A 19882-nucleotide genomic window follows, 5' to 3' on the forward strand; every position below is an offset into this window, starting at 1 on the left:
TAAAAGAAAGTAAACGGAGGGTACGTGGCCTGAACAAGTGAAAAGAGGGTGCAAGAGGCACCAGAACAGGAAGAAAGCAGAACAAAGGGGAATGAGGTGATGAGGTGATGGGGTAGTGTATCTGAGTGGTCGCGCGGGAGGAGGAAATCCGATACTCTGCATTCTCGAAAGTCTCAGACCAAAACCCCCTCTCATCCAGCAAATGTGTGTTATATGGAAATGTTTTGTTGCCCAAAGGAAAAGAGGAAACCCTTGAACAAATTTAGACGGTGAACTTTGCATCTCAGCTGACAGGAACCTGGAACTTTTCAAAGGGCTTGACGAACTGTACTTGTGTTTACTGGTCCAGGCCCGAACGAGGGAGGCCAACTGTGAACATTGTGCTAAAGGGGTCGGAGCCTGAACGAGGGAGACCCATGATGGACACTGGAAGCGAGAACTTGTACATGTAAAAATCTTGATAAGAAAGGAACTTTGGTGCTTCTTTGTTACGACAGGCCCTCTGCAGTAAGAGACTGTTATTGGGAAAGAGGCTTTGGAAGAAGGCCCCAATGCCTATGCTTTGAACTGTATCCTCGTAGCCGAGAAGCCAGAGAGTGTGGGAAGTGTGAACGTGCTGCCTTGCCCCGTGCTGAAAACATAGGGAAAAGAAGCCAACTGCTCAACTATCCCGACATATTATTTCTTGAACACTTTTCTTCCGTGCATTCATTATTGTCCCACACCCTTTTGTATTTAGAAGGATTGGCAATATGTTCATTAGTATAGGCCTTTTTATTTTGACAGCGACGCCACTAGGACTGCGTTATTATTATTTGATGGTAGTAGCTTGCTCCTATCCTTAGATTTAAGGTTAGATAGGTATGTAACCAACCCATTGAAGTTCAATAAACACCCTTGAACTGTGTCTCATTTGTGTCGGTCGTCATTGATGATAGCAAATCCTTTTGTTACAGATCCCTAAAGGGTCCAAAGTTTCTCCTTTACTTTTTCATGTTTATGTTTGCCCACTGGCCCGCCCTCCTTCACTTCCATGGGTGTTGCTTTTATTCGTATGCAGACGACAGCCAGCTGATTTTGCAAGTAGATTCGGAATCTGAAGGGAGCTGCTACCCACTTGCGGGGTTGCTTTGGGCGGATAATGGGGAATGGATGAATAACAACTGGCTAAAACTGAATGGGGACAAGACCAAAATCTTGGTGATCAGGCTGCCGTCAGCGTGGTCTCTCAGGTCCCCTCCCGACCCCGGTTGACTCTGTAAAGATCTTGCGAATTAAAATCACTGCCTTTCTCCTGATCATCAAATTAGCGTTGGGTGCAGTGCGGGCTATTTTAAACTAAAAACATCAACAAGGTTATACTATACATTCCTCTTGCCCTTTGTGGGCCAGTGGTTGCTTCCACCGTTTTTGGGATCGATTACTGCAATGCGACTCTGATGGCTCAATCTAAGTACCATCTTAAGAGGCTGCAACTCCTGCAAAACTCAATCTGCCTGGTTGGTGGCTGGACTACCAAAGTTTGCTCATGTTGCTGCTGTGCATTATGGACTTCTCAAAAGCAGGATTAAGTTTAAATCTCTGTCTAATACATCAAGCCCTCTATCAACATGGTGCTTCTTTTCTCTGTTTTAACCTTTAGCTCGTATAGGCCTACCAGGAATCTTCGTTCATCAAATTTCCATCGTCTTTGTGTTCCTCGGTTTCAGAAGGTGACCGTAGGTGGCAGAGCATTTTCAGTGGTTGCTCTTCTCTCTGCCACACACTTCCTTTACCTTTCAAGGTTGATTGAAAAGCATTCCAAGTTCTGGAAAGTCTTACAGACTTTTTAGCCAGGTTAAACTGGAAATTCTGTTATTTTTCTGTTCCGGTATACTATTTCCTCTGTTCTTTGTTCTTTCTCTACTGGGTTTCTCAATTAGTTTAGCACCAGGATACCCTTGGGTCGCAGTGCGCTTTACAAGAACGTATTAACATAACATCATACACGTGTTGTGTACAGGAGAGTCCGAGTACAAGGCTCTGCAGTATTGCGGGAAGGTGCTATTGTCACTTTGGCTTATCAAACAATTCCTCAAGGACTTATTGCATACTTAACCGTCAGTGTGGCAATCGTACCCACAGGGGAGCTCAACAGAGCCCAGACTCTTTGAACCATAGTTTTAACATTTGCACAGAGCATACTTTTGAAGACAGCATTTGTTGTAGCAATACAGTCTGCTCAAAGGGATTTGAGATATTCAAGTTTTCTCAGACAAGGTGGCGTATATCACTACATCAAATTGTTCTGCTTCCAAGGTAGGTCTACTTCTTCCCACCTCCATTGCGCACACCCCTTTGCCCCAGGCCTCGATACAATGGCAGAAGACTGCTACACGTGGTCCACGTCAGAAGAGCCCTGCAGTATTATGAAGATTGTACTTCAGCTCTACTGATCACTGACCAATTCTTCATAGCTTTTGGACCCCCAACCAAAGATAGGGCTCTGTTCAAGCACAGTATTTTCTGTGAATAATATAATGACTTGCATTCTGTTTCATCACATGGAAGAGGAAGACCGCTTATGGGTCTGCCAACAGCTTACTCGACCATTGTTAGGGCCACCACAGCTGCCTCCAAGGGAGTAGGGGGGGAGGGGGGCGGGTGATGTCACCTCTATGGCTGCAACATGGAAGTCAGTCCATACTTTCACCAAGCATTACTGCCTGGATACAGACCCAAGGGTCGGCCGTTGGACAGGTGTACTGTGACCTATTTTGAGTTCAGAAGCATTCCTTTTTTTTTCTTGTTTGCTAGAGGGTTGACAGCAAGGTGTTCACTATTGCATGTTTTATCTCAGCATGTTAGTAATCTCTCCCACCTTCCAGAGAGCATGGAAAATCCATTCCAAGTCTGTTAAGTTTCAATGCTGAGGGGGAACAAGCAAGTTATTTACCTGTAACCCTGGTTCTCCAGCATCAGAAGCTTTCATAGTTTCACATGCAAATCATTCACCTCCTCGCTGAGGCTGTGTGTGAATTTTTCTGAGCGGCACGACTAATTGTTTAAGAATCTGAAGATTGCTTCCCTTAGAGGAACTTCAGCCCCTCTCTCTCATTGGCTTAGGAGGGAAACTGCCCAAAGAGACACAACAAAGCTGATAGTAAGGTAAGTGTTCTCTTACTGCTAAGTAATTCTATGTAAATGAGGGTTACCAGCCTGACGACTGGGAATTATTCCAAGTGTACGTATCTATGAAAGCTTCTAACGCTGGAGAATCAATGTTACAAAAAAGTGACTTGTTTTTTTCATGATTTATATTATTGCGTATATGCTCCTTACATGTAGAGGTCTGTTTTTTTAACAGGGAATTTTGCGAGCACACCAGTGGTTCCATTCCGTACTATTACAGATGTGGAAAGCAGTCCTGTTATCTGTCAGGACCCCGAGAGGCCGGAGCGCATCAGTAGTCCTAGAGGTGAGTAAATAATACTGGGCTGATTGTAACCATGCGATGTTTCCTTAGCTGAAAATTAAGCTCTATTACTGCCAATTTCCTGCCGTTCTATCACGAGTGGGATGTTTTCTTTTCTCTAACACTGCATTAAAGAAATATACCTTAACTAACCCCCTCAACACCAGATTATCTGTAGCTATTTCAGAGCTGTGCTTTTGCTGTGGGACAGGATAGCAGCCCATTCCTCCCTCAACTAACTAGATATTAATGGTCTTCCTAGTCCTCATTATTTTAGAATTGTGAATAATTCACCCGATGTTAGGTAGAGATTTGGGGTAGTACCCTTTGGGTGCACTACAACAACCTCAGCCTCCTGGCAATAGGACCCAACCTTTGGTATAAGTCTAAACTACACAGGTTGGTAGTGTGGCGGAGCAGCCAGGCTTATCTCAAGAGGGGTCAATGTGAGCAGTAGTGGAGTTTCTTGATAAAACAATTATTCATTTATTTACCAGTCATTTAAACAAGCCTTCTTTAGGAGGGAGCAATATAAAAGCAACACTCAACTACACTTCAGAAATACACACTCTTAGGTTTCTCAGAATCAGTAAAGACCCATTGGGGATGGCACACAGACAATTCCTACACCCTCAGGTGACTTAAATACCTAGGCCACTGTGGACATTAATAAATTACTGTTGCATCAGAGTAGGCTTTGAGAGTGTCAAAAGAAAGAGTTATTAGAACAAAGAATAGATCACAAATATTCCTTAAGCAGGCAAATACTTTTTAACATCCCAATGCAGAGTAATTAACCCCTTCCTGAAAGGATTGTTGCAACACAATAACAGAGGAAAGAAGAGTCCTTCGGGGAACCAGGCTAAGCCAATGTCAATGGGCAAAAGTCTATGTGGCTGAAGCACTTCTTGCAAGTGAGTAAAAGTCTTTGCACAATGTTTTTAGAAGTCATTGGTGAAAAAGATTAATCAAATGTAGGGCCACAAGCCGGGAGAGTTGTGAAGTAGAAAGCTACAAGCAAATCTACACAGAGAGGTAAGTTCTTTCAGACTTTATAGTACCTCTGAGGTGAAGAAAAATGCAACAGATGTCTTCTGTTCCTGTGCAGCTCTGAAGATCCTGTTGTTCCTGGACCTCAGTCGTGGGGACAAGAGGGAGGACTCCTGGGGACACCTGCACCGCAACAGGACGGTCACCGATGGCAACTGCCAAACATCAAATAAGTGGCACTTTAGTGTTTCTGCTTCTCGCTTCTACCGCAAACAGGAACACCGCAGGTTTTGGCTGTCGAGGTGGGCTTTCCTTACTTCTGGGGTCCCGCACTCTGTTGAGGTGACCCGGGCTCAGTCAGTCCTGCTTCCTGGGAGTCCAGAGGATCTTCGTGGAGCTCTTGACCAACTTAAAAGCAATGCACACAAACTGGTGTTCCTCTCCCTGGCTATTCGGTTCCAGCAGCGACTGCAATGGAAATTCAACCAGCTCCGAGAGGATGTCCAGGTGGCTTACTTTGGAGTTGATTGGTCCCACCAACTCAAGGGGAGAAGTCGTCTTTTCAGGGCTTCTCTGTCGTTATGAATTTGGAGCTTCAGCACGGCAGCAGGGCTTCGCCGGGCCAACCAGTGGTCCAGGAGTTGCAGCAGGCGTCTTCTTCAAGTTCTTCTTCAGATTCCTTCGTCCAGTGGTCGACTCTGCCTTTCAAGCCAAAAAGCCTTGCCTTTTATGCAGCTTGCTCCCATTCATTCCAGCCTAGCTGTCAGTCACCCAGCAGGGTGGCTGGCCTTGCCGGACAGCCAGCCGGGCTATCACCTAAGAGTGCATTCCTGTCTCTTAGGAGACTAAGCACAGGGAGTTTCAGGCACCTCACTCACTTCCTGCCGCCACCAGACATACTGGAGCTAGTTTTACTTGTGAAGCACGCCAAAGACAAAATGAACAAAGGGACCCAACCTGGTTTGGCATACAGAGTAAATCTCAAGAAGGACCTAAACAACAAGAAATGGCCAAAAAAGACATTCAGGGCCATTTTGACAAAAATGGCACACAAGGGTGCTTTACTGCAGCTGCGAATGCAGCCCACGATAAAGACATGCCACAGTAGTAAAAAGTAACCACTGCCACCAGCCATTAATTGTGTAAAGGGTAACATAAAACATGTTACATGAGAAGCTAGACAAAGGGGCTACTAAGTAACCCCTCCAGCACTCTATTGTAAGATAGTGTGTGCTGGGTCTTGAAAGTTACAATGTAGGTAAAGTCAATTTCACTTTACTGCTCTTGGAAACAGTAGTTCATTCAAGAGTAAGGTGTCTAAACCTTGGCAAATCTAAAAGACTTCCCTGTGTCACTGCACTAAAGGTGCTGTATGACACAATGCAAAAAGATGCCAATGGAGTTTGTCAGACGCCATAAAAAGAAACTCGGAGTTTAAATCACAGAAAAAATACACGAGAGAGTGGGGACAAAGGTCTCGCTCTTCAGGTTAATATTTCTGAGAATTTTTCCCTAACAGCTGCTGCCATGTTCTAAATGAGCCTTGCAAGTTTAATTTGAAATATGTTCTAAATTTATTGCAAAGGAAATCCATTATAAGAGCAGACATGAGTTAGATACCATTCCGTTCAAGGATTTTATGAAGTGCCCCCAAGACCTTTGGTCCACCCAAGTTTGTTCAAATACGGGGGGGGGAGTCTAAGACAGATGAGGGGTTGTTCATTCATGATGGTTATCACCATGTCAATAGTTTGTTGTTAATGATAATGATGTGTTATTTATATAGCGCCTTAATCCAAAGTGATTTACAGAGCACATATTTACATACAATATCACCCAACCGAAATTGGTACTCATTTATCGACCTCGGAAGGATGAAAGGCTGAGTTGGCCTTGCTGGGATTCAAACCTGCGACCTGCATATCACACTCTGATCACAGCAGCGAGCACTCAACCCGCTGAGCATTCTTTCTACAGCTGAACTGCGAGTTTGTTTTTTAATTGTATTTGGGTTGTCATACAAACATTAAGGCCCGTCAAGATGTCGTAGGTAACATGTTGCATACAAACGTATGTTTAAATCTCATATAATTGATTACTACGGAACTTCAGGTAATTGTACTTCTTTTGTACAAAAGACACATTTTATTTGCATTTGCTTAAATATAACTGATGACCGCATAAAATGAGAGGGGCAGTAAGCCAGATATTAGTGCATCAAAATATTGCCCTCCTCCCAACATAAAGCTTTTATAAAAAAATTAATGTGGTGCACAATAGTATCACCAGAAAAGTCTATCAAGACTACAAACAAGAATGATCCGTCCAAACCCATACATAGAATGCCCTTAAACAAAGGCATCCAAATAATAAATATCAGCATTAAAAACAAATCATTTGTCATACAGAGCCATGTAAAGTCATCTTTATTTCTCCTTCGCCCATAAGTTACTTTCTCCAGGGAAGTCTGCGGTGTCACTTGATGGATCCACTTACTAATTCCTTGTTTACCAGTGCCTTATAATCAATACTTTGGCCAGCATCATCCTAATTGCAACCGACATCTCTACTTAGACTGGCTTAAAATCTGTACCCATTTAGTTCTTCTTCCTACAAAATTACCTGGCACAGGTTAGACATAACTGTGCAATGAATGACTGTGGAGGTGGAACCCGCTCTTGGTGAGACCTCTTCAGCATGAAGATTCCTCCTTTAAGCCCAGCCTTTGAATGTTGATTGCGGTGTCCAGTAGACCCTCAAGAGGATTTTGTGATGAATGGAACGGAAGCCAATCTTATTTTCAATAAAGCAGAAAATAGTTTGCCCATGTTGATTATTTTAGAAAATTGCAGTTCCTAAAAATAATGTCTTGGTACATTTCAGAGCCAGGCCATCTGACATGGCTTTATCGAAGCCTGAAGCACCCATCAATGGTGAATCATCTTCTCTGAAGAGTTTTACCCTAACCTCATATACATTGGGGGAATTGTGTGTCTAGTCCAAAGCCTTGCATAAAACCAGGTTAGGTATTTGGTAATTAGCTATTTCAGACCTGGGATGCACATCATCATCCAGGTGTTAAACCAAACCATGCTGCCATCCTCCCCCACCTTTCTAACCTGAAGCATGCCTAAATGAATCCATGTGTTCCAGAATAGCACTTTTCTTAAATCTGGACTCAATCCATATATTACAAGCCATGTAGAACCTGAGCCAACCAATCCCTGGTCGAGGGGTTTCCTAAAAGCAGAGCTGGTTTTAAAATGTGGTTCCTTAGAGGACAGATTGCTAGCCCCTAGTACCAGATGCAAACAACAGCCGGAAAACAAAATGCATGAATTAATGCTCTGTGGCATATCTATCCCAAGATCTAGAAAGCTAAATTCACATCTTCTCTCACAGGACCTCTCTCTCTTCAAAGCGGTCCAAACCCCACTGGAATCTTTTGTTTAGTAGATGAAACGTTGACAAGGCTTTGCCAGTACATGGTATACTTTGTTCAAGATGTACTAACATTCTGGCAGCAAAAGCCATTTTAATCATGCTAATTATTAGTCCATGATGTTAGCAGCTTTATCCACCTATCAATTTCTGTACTGAAATCTGAGTCGATGTTGGAAAAAAAGGGCCAAGAGGTGAAGAGAAATCCCAGCTATTCTCTCTGGTCCATAAAAAAACTCCACTTGTTAGAGTGCAAAGCATAAAATAGGCAGTGTTGCATAGCTCATCGATCCCTGCTGCAAAGTTCCTTTTGAGTTCTTGTTTTCAGTCACCACGACAAGGAATCCACTGACTGGGTTTTTGGCTAAAGATCCTGAAGTTCTCCTGCTGCTAAATGTTCTTCAATGCTGAGGTACTGTGTTGGCTTGGGTATGTACTTACCTGAAGCCTTTTAGGATTTGTGTGTAGCTTTGGGGTGTTTTCTGTGATTGGGAGGTCTCTTGTCCACTGCACCCAGTCCACTGCTAGAATCCTGCTAGGGTGTCTTCTGCGAAGTCCCTGGACCCTCTTCTAACCCTAGAAGTAAAAACTCACCTCAGAAGTAAAAACTCACACTCACTCACACTCATGCTCAAGAACCACACATTGAAAGCTTCATTGCCCTCGTAGCAATTATCAATTGTAACCTGTTTTCTTTAATTTGTCACAGGGCACATGCATTATTTAAGGATACATATTATGGAGCTGCTTGCAGACAGTCCTTGTCCTGTAAATATTATCTTGAGCTGGTGCTTGTTTTTAATTGCATGCTCTCTGGGTACTAAAGGCAAACACTTTCAGGAATACTATTGTCTGCAATCAGCTTCCTCATGTGCATCTTTAAACTGTGCCTACACCCTGCCACAAATTAATGAAAACATGATACAATTGATTATTTCCACCAGGGCATTTTTGTCTTCAGAGATACAGCAGTGTCATAAAATGGATGCCTTCACTTTGGGGGTTTGGTGCACATAAGGTTAGTGATGCTCCATAGGAAATTTTTTAAAATGTTTTCTGAAATTTTTGACAGGGTGCAGGCACTGTTTAAAGATAAAAAGTAACGGTGCGCCCCTCCTTTAAGTATCTTCTAACAGAACATTTGCCATACAAGCTTTTCATCAAGTGCACACCGTAGCCAAGTTTTGGATTTTTGTTTCACAGGATTCTACTTTATGTATTATATTCTGATCTTTACAGGTGACCCAGTTGACATACCTGTATGCTCATTGAACCTTGCACCGCAGAGAGAAGCACACTTTCAGGGTAGTCTTGAGGGAAGAACTACAGGTAAGAAAGAACCAACCTGTTTCTATAATTCGCCAACTCAATGAAACACACATGGACTTTGGCACACAGTACATGGCAGTGTTTCGGTGTTCTTTTTCTGTGTGATGTCAGTGCAGTTTACATCAATGCAGACGTTATAAGCATGGATGTTGTAAGTGTTTACCCTTGTCACCCCAGCGGTAACACTTTAAAAAAATATTCTAAAAATACCCCAAAAAAGGTTAGTTTTATTTATTTTCTTTGTCTACTGTTTCTAAGTCTTGGAAGTTCTTTATGCCAGAATGACGTCACCAGGGAATCGCTCTTGGTACTAAATCTTTCATTGCCTCTTGCCGAGAACATAGTAGTGCACATTTCCCCACTCGCCCAGAGGAACCTAAGATCCCTAAAGCCTACCTTGGATGTTCCCAGCCAGTAGTCCACATGCTGGGAACAGCAGAGAGTTTAGCACAGCCCAGACAACACCCTCTAAAATCAGGTGGGGAGGAACTAGGATCCAAGGTGGCGAGTGGGTCAAATATATACTTGGTCATATCCCGTGACCCTAAAGCAACTGGCCGCAGACAGGCTGTCAAATCGCAGACCTCAATAAAATATCAGCCATAGGTGCAGACCCCTACCAGGATATCCACCAATAGGGGTGGGGGTGTGGAGCACACTATAGCAAATCCCAGGTCTGTTCAGATGGTGTGGGTTATAGGAATAGGACGTTTGATGACATCTAGAGACTGGAGAGTGGTGGAAGAAGCAAAAGCTGGAGGCGCAGAGGAGAGTGAGCAGTGGTGATCAGGAAGAGGTGGTGAGGGCTAAAAGAATCAATGAGTAGGTAATAATATCAATGGGTGAGAGTAAACAGAAGGAGGTGGCAACCCAGAATGAGGTATTAACAATGAAGGGAGAAAAGGGGAGGTGTGGAAAAATAAGGGGGTGGTAAGTACAGTGGCAGGAAAAAAGATATCAAGCTCAGAGTTAAAGGGGCATGCTTTCACTCCTGTTTAAGCGAAAGGGAGATGGAATGTGGGGGGGGGACACAGCGAGGATGTTGGAGGGAGAACCTCACAAAGATGAGGGAGCAGTTTTATCAAAGGTGGTCCAGAAGAGATGGGGTACATAACATCATGAAGAGAGGAAACATTTAGAAAGTGCTACAGGAAAGTAGTGAGATCCAAGCTAGATCCAAGCTTTCTACCATAGCTAGTAAGCGAGGCCTGTTCCAGGCTACCTGGTTTGCCCTAGTCAAGACCAGACGGTTGGCGGAGGTATGAGTGGGGGGACACAGAGAGGTGGGCAAGCAGCCCCTGAGAATGTCCAGACTGACCCCTGCAGCCTATCTCTAAGTTCCCTTGATGGCCACGTCCCCCTAACTCTCCTGCTCAAGGATCTATAATAGCCCACATCTAGATAACACCAAGCGGGCCCATGTTTGGATCACCATAAAGCCACACCAGGAAGTTGTTAAGTAAACCCCCTTAAACAGAGACCTTTGCCACAGAGACTGGGATGACCTAGTTATCTGCATCTGGAAAAGGGACACTGGGCCATAGCAGATCCCTCATGATGAAGGGACCTTTTGCTTTTGGGGAGCAAATCATCCTGACAACTATTCATCCCAATCATTCATTATGCTTGCTTATTTGGCTTTGTTTATTCGCACTGCTTTTCTTGTTAATTCATAATCAATTCACTTCACTGGTATCAATGTTTCCTCTGGTTTTATCACAGTTCATTACTTCGTTTTTGTACTTATTCTGTATTGTCCCCAAATTGATTTAAATAAGGGAATTCACGTAATCGCAGTTTCTTTCTTTTATCCGCTTGTCATATATGGCAATTATCTCTTTGAAACCCGTGTCGGTATGCCCTGAGGCTCCCAGCGCTCCTAGGCAGACTCGCCGGTGTTGCTTGGCATATGAGGACATGCCCAAAATGTTCCTGATGGGTATTTATTTCATGGCTATTTGAATGGAATTCTAGAATCTGTCTGCATATCACTTTAAATGGTCCATGTGTGATCTTGTGGAAGGTGGAAGCTCAATAGGATTCAATTATGCTTTATTGCAATGACTGAATTGCCACAGGTTGCAGGTTAACTAATTCGTAGTACAATTCATTGTGTTTGATTTGGAGTTTCTAATGGCCTGACCGGTTTCCAAGTATTCTGCTGTTCTTTTCACTGTCTCTGGGTCCAGATATACGTTGTTATTATTAGGTTTGGTTGAAGCTAGATCTGGTGATGAGGGAGGAAAGCAGTGCCTTTTTAAAAAGTGATGTAATGACCATTAAACCAGAATGTGTGTTTTATTTTTCATTAGTTTATAGACATTGGGCCTCATTAGGAGTGTCAGGTTCAGTATAAAACTTCCTGCCGGAGTGATGCTGGCCCACCAGAGACCCCCCCGCCCCTAAGTCTGCCTGCCTAACAGTCTTTTAGCAGATATAACTACCAAGCTGGCAAACCCAAGGGGAAAGAGGAATGGAGAAAATAAAAAACGCAGATCTTCTCTGTCTCTCACGGACACCCTCTGGAACTGGATAGATTGCCTCAGTGTCTGTGATGATCGAAAAGACAATGATATTAAGATATAAATATGTTAGAAAACAACTCAACTATAATTCTAAAGACTTAACTGATTTCTACCCCCTTTATTACCTGCTGCCTATGCCTTGATGCTGATAGGCTTTAAATTGTAGTTGAAATTGTTCTGTCACTTTCTTTTTCTCTTTTGATTTGAATGCAAATGTTCTTTTTAGAAACTATCTGCAGTATATGCAAAACTGACTTGATGTACTGCTGTAGCTTCAGGAAAAGTCTCACTAGCACAGCTTATTTATCACTGCCTCATTGAACTGACTTGTTTTTAATGTTAATTTACATCCAGGCTGTCAATCCGCAAAATACTTCTAGTTTGACTCTTTTTCACTTTTAACGATCTTGAAATCTGACAGAAATCTATTCCGCGCAAAAACACAGTCAATCTTCTCTGCACCAGCTGGCCGCGACGCGGAATTCACCGTTGAACTCTGATTCAAATCCTTTCTCCTCTAAAGATTCAATGTGATGCGCGCAGCACGTACACAACGTTAGTTAAGGACCTTTTCTCTAGCATAGGCTGAACGAAATATGCTCGCACGCGATACGAAGTTGACAACTAGCAGCGTTTATCTTTTGGTTAAAACAAAAAAACTACTGCGTTTAGTTTCTAAACGAATATACAACTACACATAAAAGGACCGCGCAACTGTTAATGGTTACCGTGCGAACTGCATGCAACTTACTCCTTGTATGATTCACACGTGCACAAACTTGTATTACCGATCACTGCATTTATACTATTTAAAGTCCACTGTTAACATAACTGCATTCAAAAGCGATTCCGTTTGTCAAGAATAGTTCAATGTTTCTCTTTTTTATATCTATATGATACTTTAGGAACAATAAACTAGTAACTCAAAACTTTAAATGAACAACTTAGCTTGCTTCATCTGTTTTCTCAGCTACATTAAGAAAGACTCTGGTTTCATTGATGATCACTGTAGTTTGTCTTTCATATTATCTTCTTCAGATTATTGAATCTTTCTTGAGGACTTAAAAGTTTTGCTGAGCTCTGGAAACTGCGACCTGTCTCTTGAGAGACTAAAATGAAAAGCAGTTTAGAATTTTCAGAGAAATTCCAAACTACCTCACAGCTACTCTCCTCCAATCACTGCTGAGAAACTGAGCCTCCATCTTGCCCAGGGGAAACAAAGGCTTCCTGAAGGCCATGTTAAAGAAACATGAAGAAACATAAAAACATTTCATAATTCCCATCACTAATTCCAGAATCTAAATCACAAACTTGCAGAAACAAAATCTTCCTACAGATTACCCCTCCTGCTTTTCCTAGTAAAGTGTTTTAGTAGTGTGCGTGAAAACCTATTTGAGTTCCTAACTGGATTCTTAAGATGTGCACAACTAGCTTAATACCTTGGAATCCTGATGGATATTTATTTCATGGCTATTTGAATGGAATTCTATAATCTGTCTGTATATCACTTTAAATTGTCCTTGTATTGAGTGTGATCTTGAGGAAGGTGGGAGCTCAATAGGATTCAATTATGCTTTATTGCAATGACTGAATTGCCGCAGGTTGCAGGTTAACTAATTTGTAGTACAATTCATTGTGTTTGATTTTGAGTTTCTAATGGCCTGACCGGTTTCCAAGTATTCTGCTGTTCTTTCCACTGTCTCTGGGTTTTCTCCTATGCAGATTTGAATTTGAATGTGCAGCAGTTACCAAGTCCAGATATACGTTGTTATTATTAGGTTTGGATGACGCTAGGTATGGTGATGAGGGAGGAAAACAGTGCCTTTTTAAAAGTGCTGTAATGACCATTAAACCAGAATGTGCGTTTTATTTTTCATTTGTTTCTAGACATTGGGCCTCATTACGAGTCCAGCGGTAGCTGTGCCTGAAAAACCACCAGGCTGCCGCCGGACCAGTAATACCATTCCGCCTCCATGATTGCCGGAATCACCGGGGCATTACAAACCCTGTGACCCGGTAATTCTGGAGGAATTCTGTAAATCCCCATTCCCATGACTCCATGGGGATGAGGAACTTGGAAAAACTGGTTCCGTCTATGACGGAGCCGGTGTTTCCATGTCCGCCTGCAGGCGGGTGATGTTATTTCCACCAGGTCAGACCTGGCGGGAGTGACACCTCCCGCCTGTAGGACTCGGAATCAGCCGTTCCGGAAACAACGGTGGCGGCGGATTTACTGCCACCGTTGTTTCCGGACCGACTGACTTGTAATGAGGCCCATGGTATCATACCGGTTTTAAAAGATTTTAGATTTAGACCATGTAGGCCAGCATTGTTGTACTTGTGCCTTTTTAAACAATTTTAGAATTTTAAACAATTTTAGAATTTTACATGCACTGCAAACTACTTTCCTCAGCATATGCACTAGACACATGAAATGTTTAATTTCTAGGATCATAATTAGTAAGTTATAATAGTATGGTAAAGTATATATGCACAAACAAAGTAAAATAACCCAAGGGACTCCCTATCTGATTTCCTCTGTATCACCTGATCTCTTGGCAATGGGTTGCTCACCTCTTGATGATCAGAAACGTTTCTGGTCAGGATGTTGTGCTATTGACAAGTCTCTCCCAGGATTATTCACCTATTTGGTGCTAATGTGATGGTCACCTGGTAGTTTTTCCTCTGTCACCAAAGTTCCTCAGGTTCTCTTCTGACAGCAATCCCTTTCTCAGTATCTACAAAGTGTCCATAAGCATCTTTCTAACTTGAACTGGGTCAGAATGAGAACATTCAAAAATATTTTTTCAGGGTGGTTTCTGACAGTCTCTCCAGGTCTTTCTCTGGTGTTGCACACACAGTCTCGGATACAAATGTTTGATCTGCCATAGCTGGCATGGTCTTTACTTTTCCAATGGCAGTCCCCAAATAGCAGATGATTCCACTGTTGTAGGTATTCGTGCAGAAGCTCCAAGCTGTGCTACAGTAAGTTACAGTGTGTCTCCCAGAGTTTAGTTAGGCCAGTAGGGTGTATATATGCCTAGCCATGCTTATGCCCGTTTCGCCTGTCTTTGGTGTCGGCAGTAGGTTAAAGTCACAATCTTTCTAGCCTCCTATTTTGTCAGCGCTCACTTATACCTAGGCGTTGTCATTAGCCCATTAGTGATGTCTAACCTCATTAACGCCTCTCCACAGTCTTGTTCCTCTTCCCACATCCCACAAACAAGTTAATTGGTGTTTCCTACTGCTTGACTATTACTGTCCCTATTTCTTCAAATGACCCCCCCACCTTCCTACTCTTACTTCCCACTTTCACTGTACTCCTCCTCCGCTTTGGTGACTCTCCTCCTTAAAACTTCTCCAACTTCCCCTCCTGTGATAGTTTAACTCTCTTGTTCACCCGCCACTCCTGCTTCATTTCTCTTTCAATCGGCTTCTTGCAGTTGAGATCTCCAAATCCATTCTCTGTGCTCCCCCTCCTGCACCTCTAACTCCTTCTGAAGCTACTTTGCCTCCTGCACCTCCTATTCCTTCAACTGTTTCTACAACACCTCCTTCTCCTCCACGTTTGCCTCTCCACTGATCAGCAACTGAAAATGCCCTCCATTTGTGCTGTCCACGGGTGGACTTCACCTCAATGAGTGGCCACTGTGCACAATGTTCCCCCAGCCTTCGGGGTTGATGGAGCCCCTGTGGCTCTGTGCCAACAAATGTTTTCAGGTGTTAACACTCCCATGACATACCATGCCTTCAACAGGCAGCTATTCCTTCTTGGATTTGTTATTTCCACGTATGTGCGCTTGCCTGCACACATGAAGCTCTACGCCGGGAGTGGCTAGGACCTGCATGTCTCTGCTGCCACTCTGCTCCCTCTGCCGGCAAATGCTCTGTACCTCTTAGGTAAATGTCTGAGTCTGCCTGGGTATTGATGAGCACAGCTTGCCCCTAATGTGGTGGTTCCAATGCTGTGGCTTGGCCGCCTCAGTCACCCACACACCTAAATGGTGAGACAGGGCACATAGTCACACATAATGAGTCTTTTCTTTCTGAATGAATTTAATGTTTTACCCTGTTTCAAGAATTTTTTCAAAACTAAATGACAATTGACTTTTCTTATAATAGTTAAGTAGTATATGTTATACGTTTTTTTTTTTTTTTTTTTTTTTTTTATTGGTTTACCAGTTAACCTTTTTCAAAAGATACATAGCATTAATTCATCAGACATAAAAAGATAAACAGGTTAAAATGAACAACAAAGATAACATTTTAAGCCATTCCATTTCAAAGTACATTTTTATATTAGAAAAAAAGAGTAAGAAATAAAAACAAATCATTTGAGGATACTCTTTCAGCTTCTATTTTACATTTTATCACCCTCAAGGCCAAGAGAGTCCATAAATGCCACCACTGCATTGACAGTAGAAGTAGTATTACCAGACAAACAGCAGTGCCAGATTAAATCAATTCTTATCACATTATTATTTGTGCAAATATTTAATCCACGTTTGTAACAATGCTGGACATTCCAACAGCAGATGATGTGCTGTTTCTGTAACCTTACAATTTTTGCAAAACCTACAAAAGGACTCAGCCACCGCAGCCTGGCCATATCTCAGAAGTGTCTCTCTAGTTCTTATTAGATTTAACCGAAATCTCAAAAAAGTAGGCTGTGCCGCCCTACTGGCATAAATTGACAGATAGGGGGCCAAACAGCCCAGCTTTTTATGGTCAGAAGCTAGATGACTAACGACAGGGTGCTCAATTCTCAATTCACTTCTAGATGCAAATAAAGACTGCTACACCCATGCGCAATTAGGCACTTTATATAAGCAATCTCATCAGCTTGAATCAATCAGTTGTGTTACATAACTTGCTGTGCACAGACACCAACTCACACGAAACAGCAATTTTGAGGTACACGTGCAAATCCACATTGATGGCATGGCATTCAAAACATGTACAACTTGTTAGAGTTCTGCATTCATTGGTTATTGCAACTACATATAAAAACATTTGTTTTTCAACTTTCTGTGACCCTCCCTGCTCATCTATCATTGGATGGCTCGTTCTACTCGAACCCTCTGCGATAAAGGGAAAATCTCCCACTCAAAATTTAGATCCAGCTTACTTCATTAACCTTTTTCTACCGTAAAGTTTAATGAAATGCTGCTTTGTCTCAAATCTGGCACCTTGCCTATTATTCTGGAGGAGGTATTTCATTTATTTGTTAAACTAGCCGTCCAAATGATTTCTTTCCTCTCTGTATCTTCGATGGGCCGTCTTGCTCTTGGGCTATTTTTTCCCCCCCCATGCTCACGGCCAGCAGTCTGCTTTTCTACAACTATGGAGGCCTCAGCTAGTCCTTGTCAGACCAACACCCCTGAGCCGAATCTCTAATTCTCCCCAGTGACAGCCTTCAGCCAGCTCCGACTTAAACCACCAATTTCCCTAACTCCTCCTTTTTTCCCTCTATTATTCCCTTCTGTACATTTTCTTTAAATTCCCCCACATTTTTCTTATAATGGCACCTCTCACCATATCACGTGCCAGCTTGTGTCATTTTACAGTTCCTATCTCGACCCATGGCGATCTTTGAATAAGATTCTGTTTTGCACAATCTTGTGCTGCTTGTGGAATGTTACTCTTACATTCCTCTCCTTCCCTCCTGTTCCAACTTGCACAAACAATGATTGGTTTCCTTCAAGGCCAATCTCATTTCTGCTACATGCTTGTCAAGCTATGAATCTTTTTCTTCACAAGGCACGGTTGTTCACTTTTGATTTTACTTGGGTTATCGAAAACCAACTATATTTATGCACCTGCTGTTATGCTAGCATTTGTGTGGCCTAAGTAAATCTAACCTTGCTCTACCCCCGTCCCAATTCTAAATGTTAATGCACCTACTGCACACATTTCTTCTCTTATAAATTCTCTAACACCACCTTCTTTCCATTTGTGGTGTCTACTGTCCTTGATTTAGTGCTGTTTGTAACAGTAATGGTATTGTTGCTCTTGCTTTGCTACTGTTTTTTTACTTCACTGTACTGCACTGAATACATGTACAGCTGCATAAACTTTGGAAACCCCAATATGAGCATTTCTTGTTTGTATTCCCAGTATTATTATTTTTCCATTTAATTATTGTATGGTCAGAGCACAAAATGTGTACATGCCACTGACTTTTGGCAAATATTAATGCATGTGAAGGACAGGCCTACACCCAGGCAAGGCAGCAAGTGACATATGCCTTGTAGCTAGTGACTTGCAGCTTACAATTTGACATTTTGCACCCATGTATAGTTTATAAAATCCTTGAATACATTTTAGTAAATACATTTATAAACAAATACCAAATTTGCCATTTTGCATACTTACATACATCAATCCTTAACATTATTTCTTGAATTTCATATACATTGCAACAAATGTCTAAATTAATAATAGGTGTAATCTAATTCAATCAACCTGCATATTCCTGTAGAGTTTCTTTTTTTTGCACAATAAAGCTCTAAACCATTGCGGGTAGAAACAGTTTCTGAGTTCTACTGTCACTAAAGCTCATCATCTTGGCTGTTTTCAGTGCACTTCACATTGTAAAACACATATAAGATGGAAATATTGCATTAGTTAATCAGACAGACAAAAAAATATATTCATAAAGTCACATGTTCTTTAGACGTGTCTTTCTTGTAACATAACTGTACCAGTGTGGTACCTTTACAGTGGAATTTTTTAAAAAAACAATTCAATCTGTGGGAGAAAACAGTATATACAAACTAAAAAAAATCACTCCACATGCTACAATCTTTTTTATGGATTTTTATGTGGTCCTTGGCCGACCTGGCTTTAGCATCGCCAACAAAAAACGCAGGACGGGAGTCATTGGTGCCAAGCATAGGATTGGTAAAGAGGAGGCCATGCGCTGGTTTCAGCAAAAGGTGAGTGGCTGGTGAGGTAACCTGCAGCAGGGGATAGCTGGCACAGCTCAGAACCAACCCCCCCCTTGCTTTTAGAGTTTATGATGGTAGCTGTGTGTTATTTGTCTGCTGTGTGGTGGATGCCAGGAGCCTCTCCTCCAGCTTTTTCCACTGTGGAATGTACCTCTTGCAGTTTCTTGCAGGTAGTCTGTGCAGCCTAGTAATCGTTCCTTGGACGCTCTTTGGTCTAGTTAATCAGGGCACAGCCATATGCTCCCATAGCAGCCCTCTGGTACAAGTCATTGCTTTCATCAGAGCCACAGCAATGACGCCTACTTTACTAGCAGTTTAGTACTAGACTGGAGCATGGGTGGGGTCAAGTAGAAAACCTGTATAGTGGTATGTTCCACGATGTCCTGGAAAGTCCAATCTCTTAGCTTTCGGCCTTCTGCTTTGTTTTGATCAGTGATATTACTCAACACTAAAGATACCCCTGAGACAACAATAACACTTCTGTGGAACCAAGCAGTTACAAAATAAATTGTCTGCTGCCTTGTCTCATAAATGTAATTGATGAAATTGTAATTCTCTTGCCAGTGTTTTGGTCCAATCCATGTTCCTCTAGCTGCATTCTTCCACTGGACCACAGCCATGACACCTGCAGAAAATTGGAAAAACTTTGGTCATCTCTGCACTATTTTTCAGTAAATTGCACTACTCCCAGACAAGTTACTTTGTGCACAACTCTACAAATGCATGACAAAACAAACTTGGGCATAACCAAAAAGATACTTGGGGAAACCACCAGGCCAAACCTAGGTCACATCTACAACAAACCGGACTCTGAGCCCAAACAACATTGTATTTTGCACCTAAACCATGTACCCCCCCCCCTACAAAAATAATGCATTGCCAAAGCACTGTCCTTAACACTGAAGTGGTCTTGCGTGGCTATGGCACCAACACTTCACTGCAAGAAAGGGCATTGAAGTCTCTAGTTTCCTTCCCCCTAGACAAATGGTACGCCTGATGTCAAACTAGTGAGGTTTTGTCAGCCTTTGGCAGATAATGGGATATGGGTTGTATAGTGCCTACTGCCATTGTTATGGTCTCAAAGTGCTCTGGGGTGAACCCCCTTGGAGGACCAAAGTCCAAGATGTGACATTTGAAGGAGGATATATGAGTGCTTTTTTTTGCCAGCAAAAAGATGGGTAGGGGTGGCTACG

General features: G+C 42.4%; 2 protein-coding genes across 6 annotated transcripts in view; one reads left to right on the forward strand and one right to left on the reverse strand.

The window, feature by feature from the left end:
- The window catches only part of LOC138580121 (zinc finger protein 684-like), an 84530-nt gene that overhangs the window by 56894 nt on the left and 7754 nt on the right, over window positions 1–19882 (forward strand). For 3 of the 4 annotated variants that reach the window (XM_069650404.1, XM_069650403.1, XM_069650400.1), the window contains 2 exons: window positions 3347–3457; window positions 9125–9214. In XM_069650404.1, the coding sequence (XP_069506505.1) occupies window positions 3347–3457; window positions 9125–9214 (201 nt within the window). The remainder of the gene's footprint in view (window positions 1–3346; window positions 3458–9124; window positions 9215–19882) is intronic. The other variant, XM_069650401.1, reaches the window with a different exon arrangement.
- The window catches only part of LOC138580122 (C-type lectin domain family 2 member B-like), a 283857-nt gene continuing 279895 nt past the window's right edge, over window positions 15921–19882 (reverse strand). Inside the window, exon 4 of one of the 2 annotated variants that reach the window (XM_069650413.1) lies at window positions 15921–19314. In XM_069650413.1, the coding sequence (XP_069506514.1) occupies window positions 18989–19314 (326 nt within the window). In that variant the 3' untranslated portion in view covers window positions 15921–18988. The remainder of the gene's footprint in view (window positions 19315–19882) is intronic. The other variant, XM_069650406.1, reaches the window with a different exon arrangement.

Source organism: Ambystoma mexicanum, chromosome 3p (genome assembly GCF_040938575.1).
Source record: "Ambystoma mexicanum isolate Mex_15411 chromosome 3p, UKY_AmexF1_1, whole genome shotgun sequence".
Taxonomy (NCBI): Eukaryota; Metazoa; Chordata; class Amphibia; order Caudata; family Ambystomatidae; genus Ambystoma; species Ambystoma mexicanum.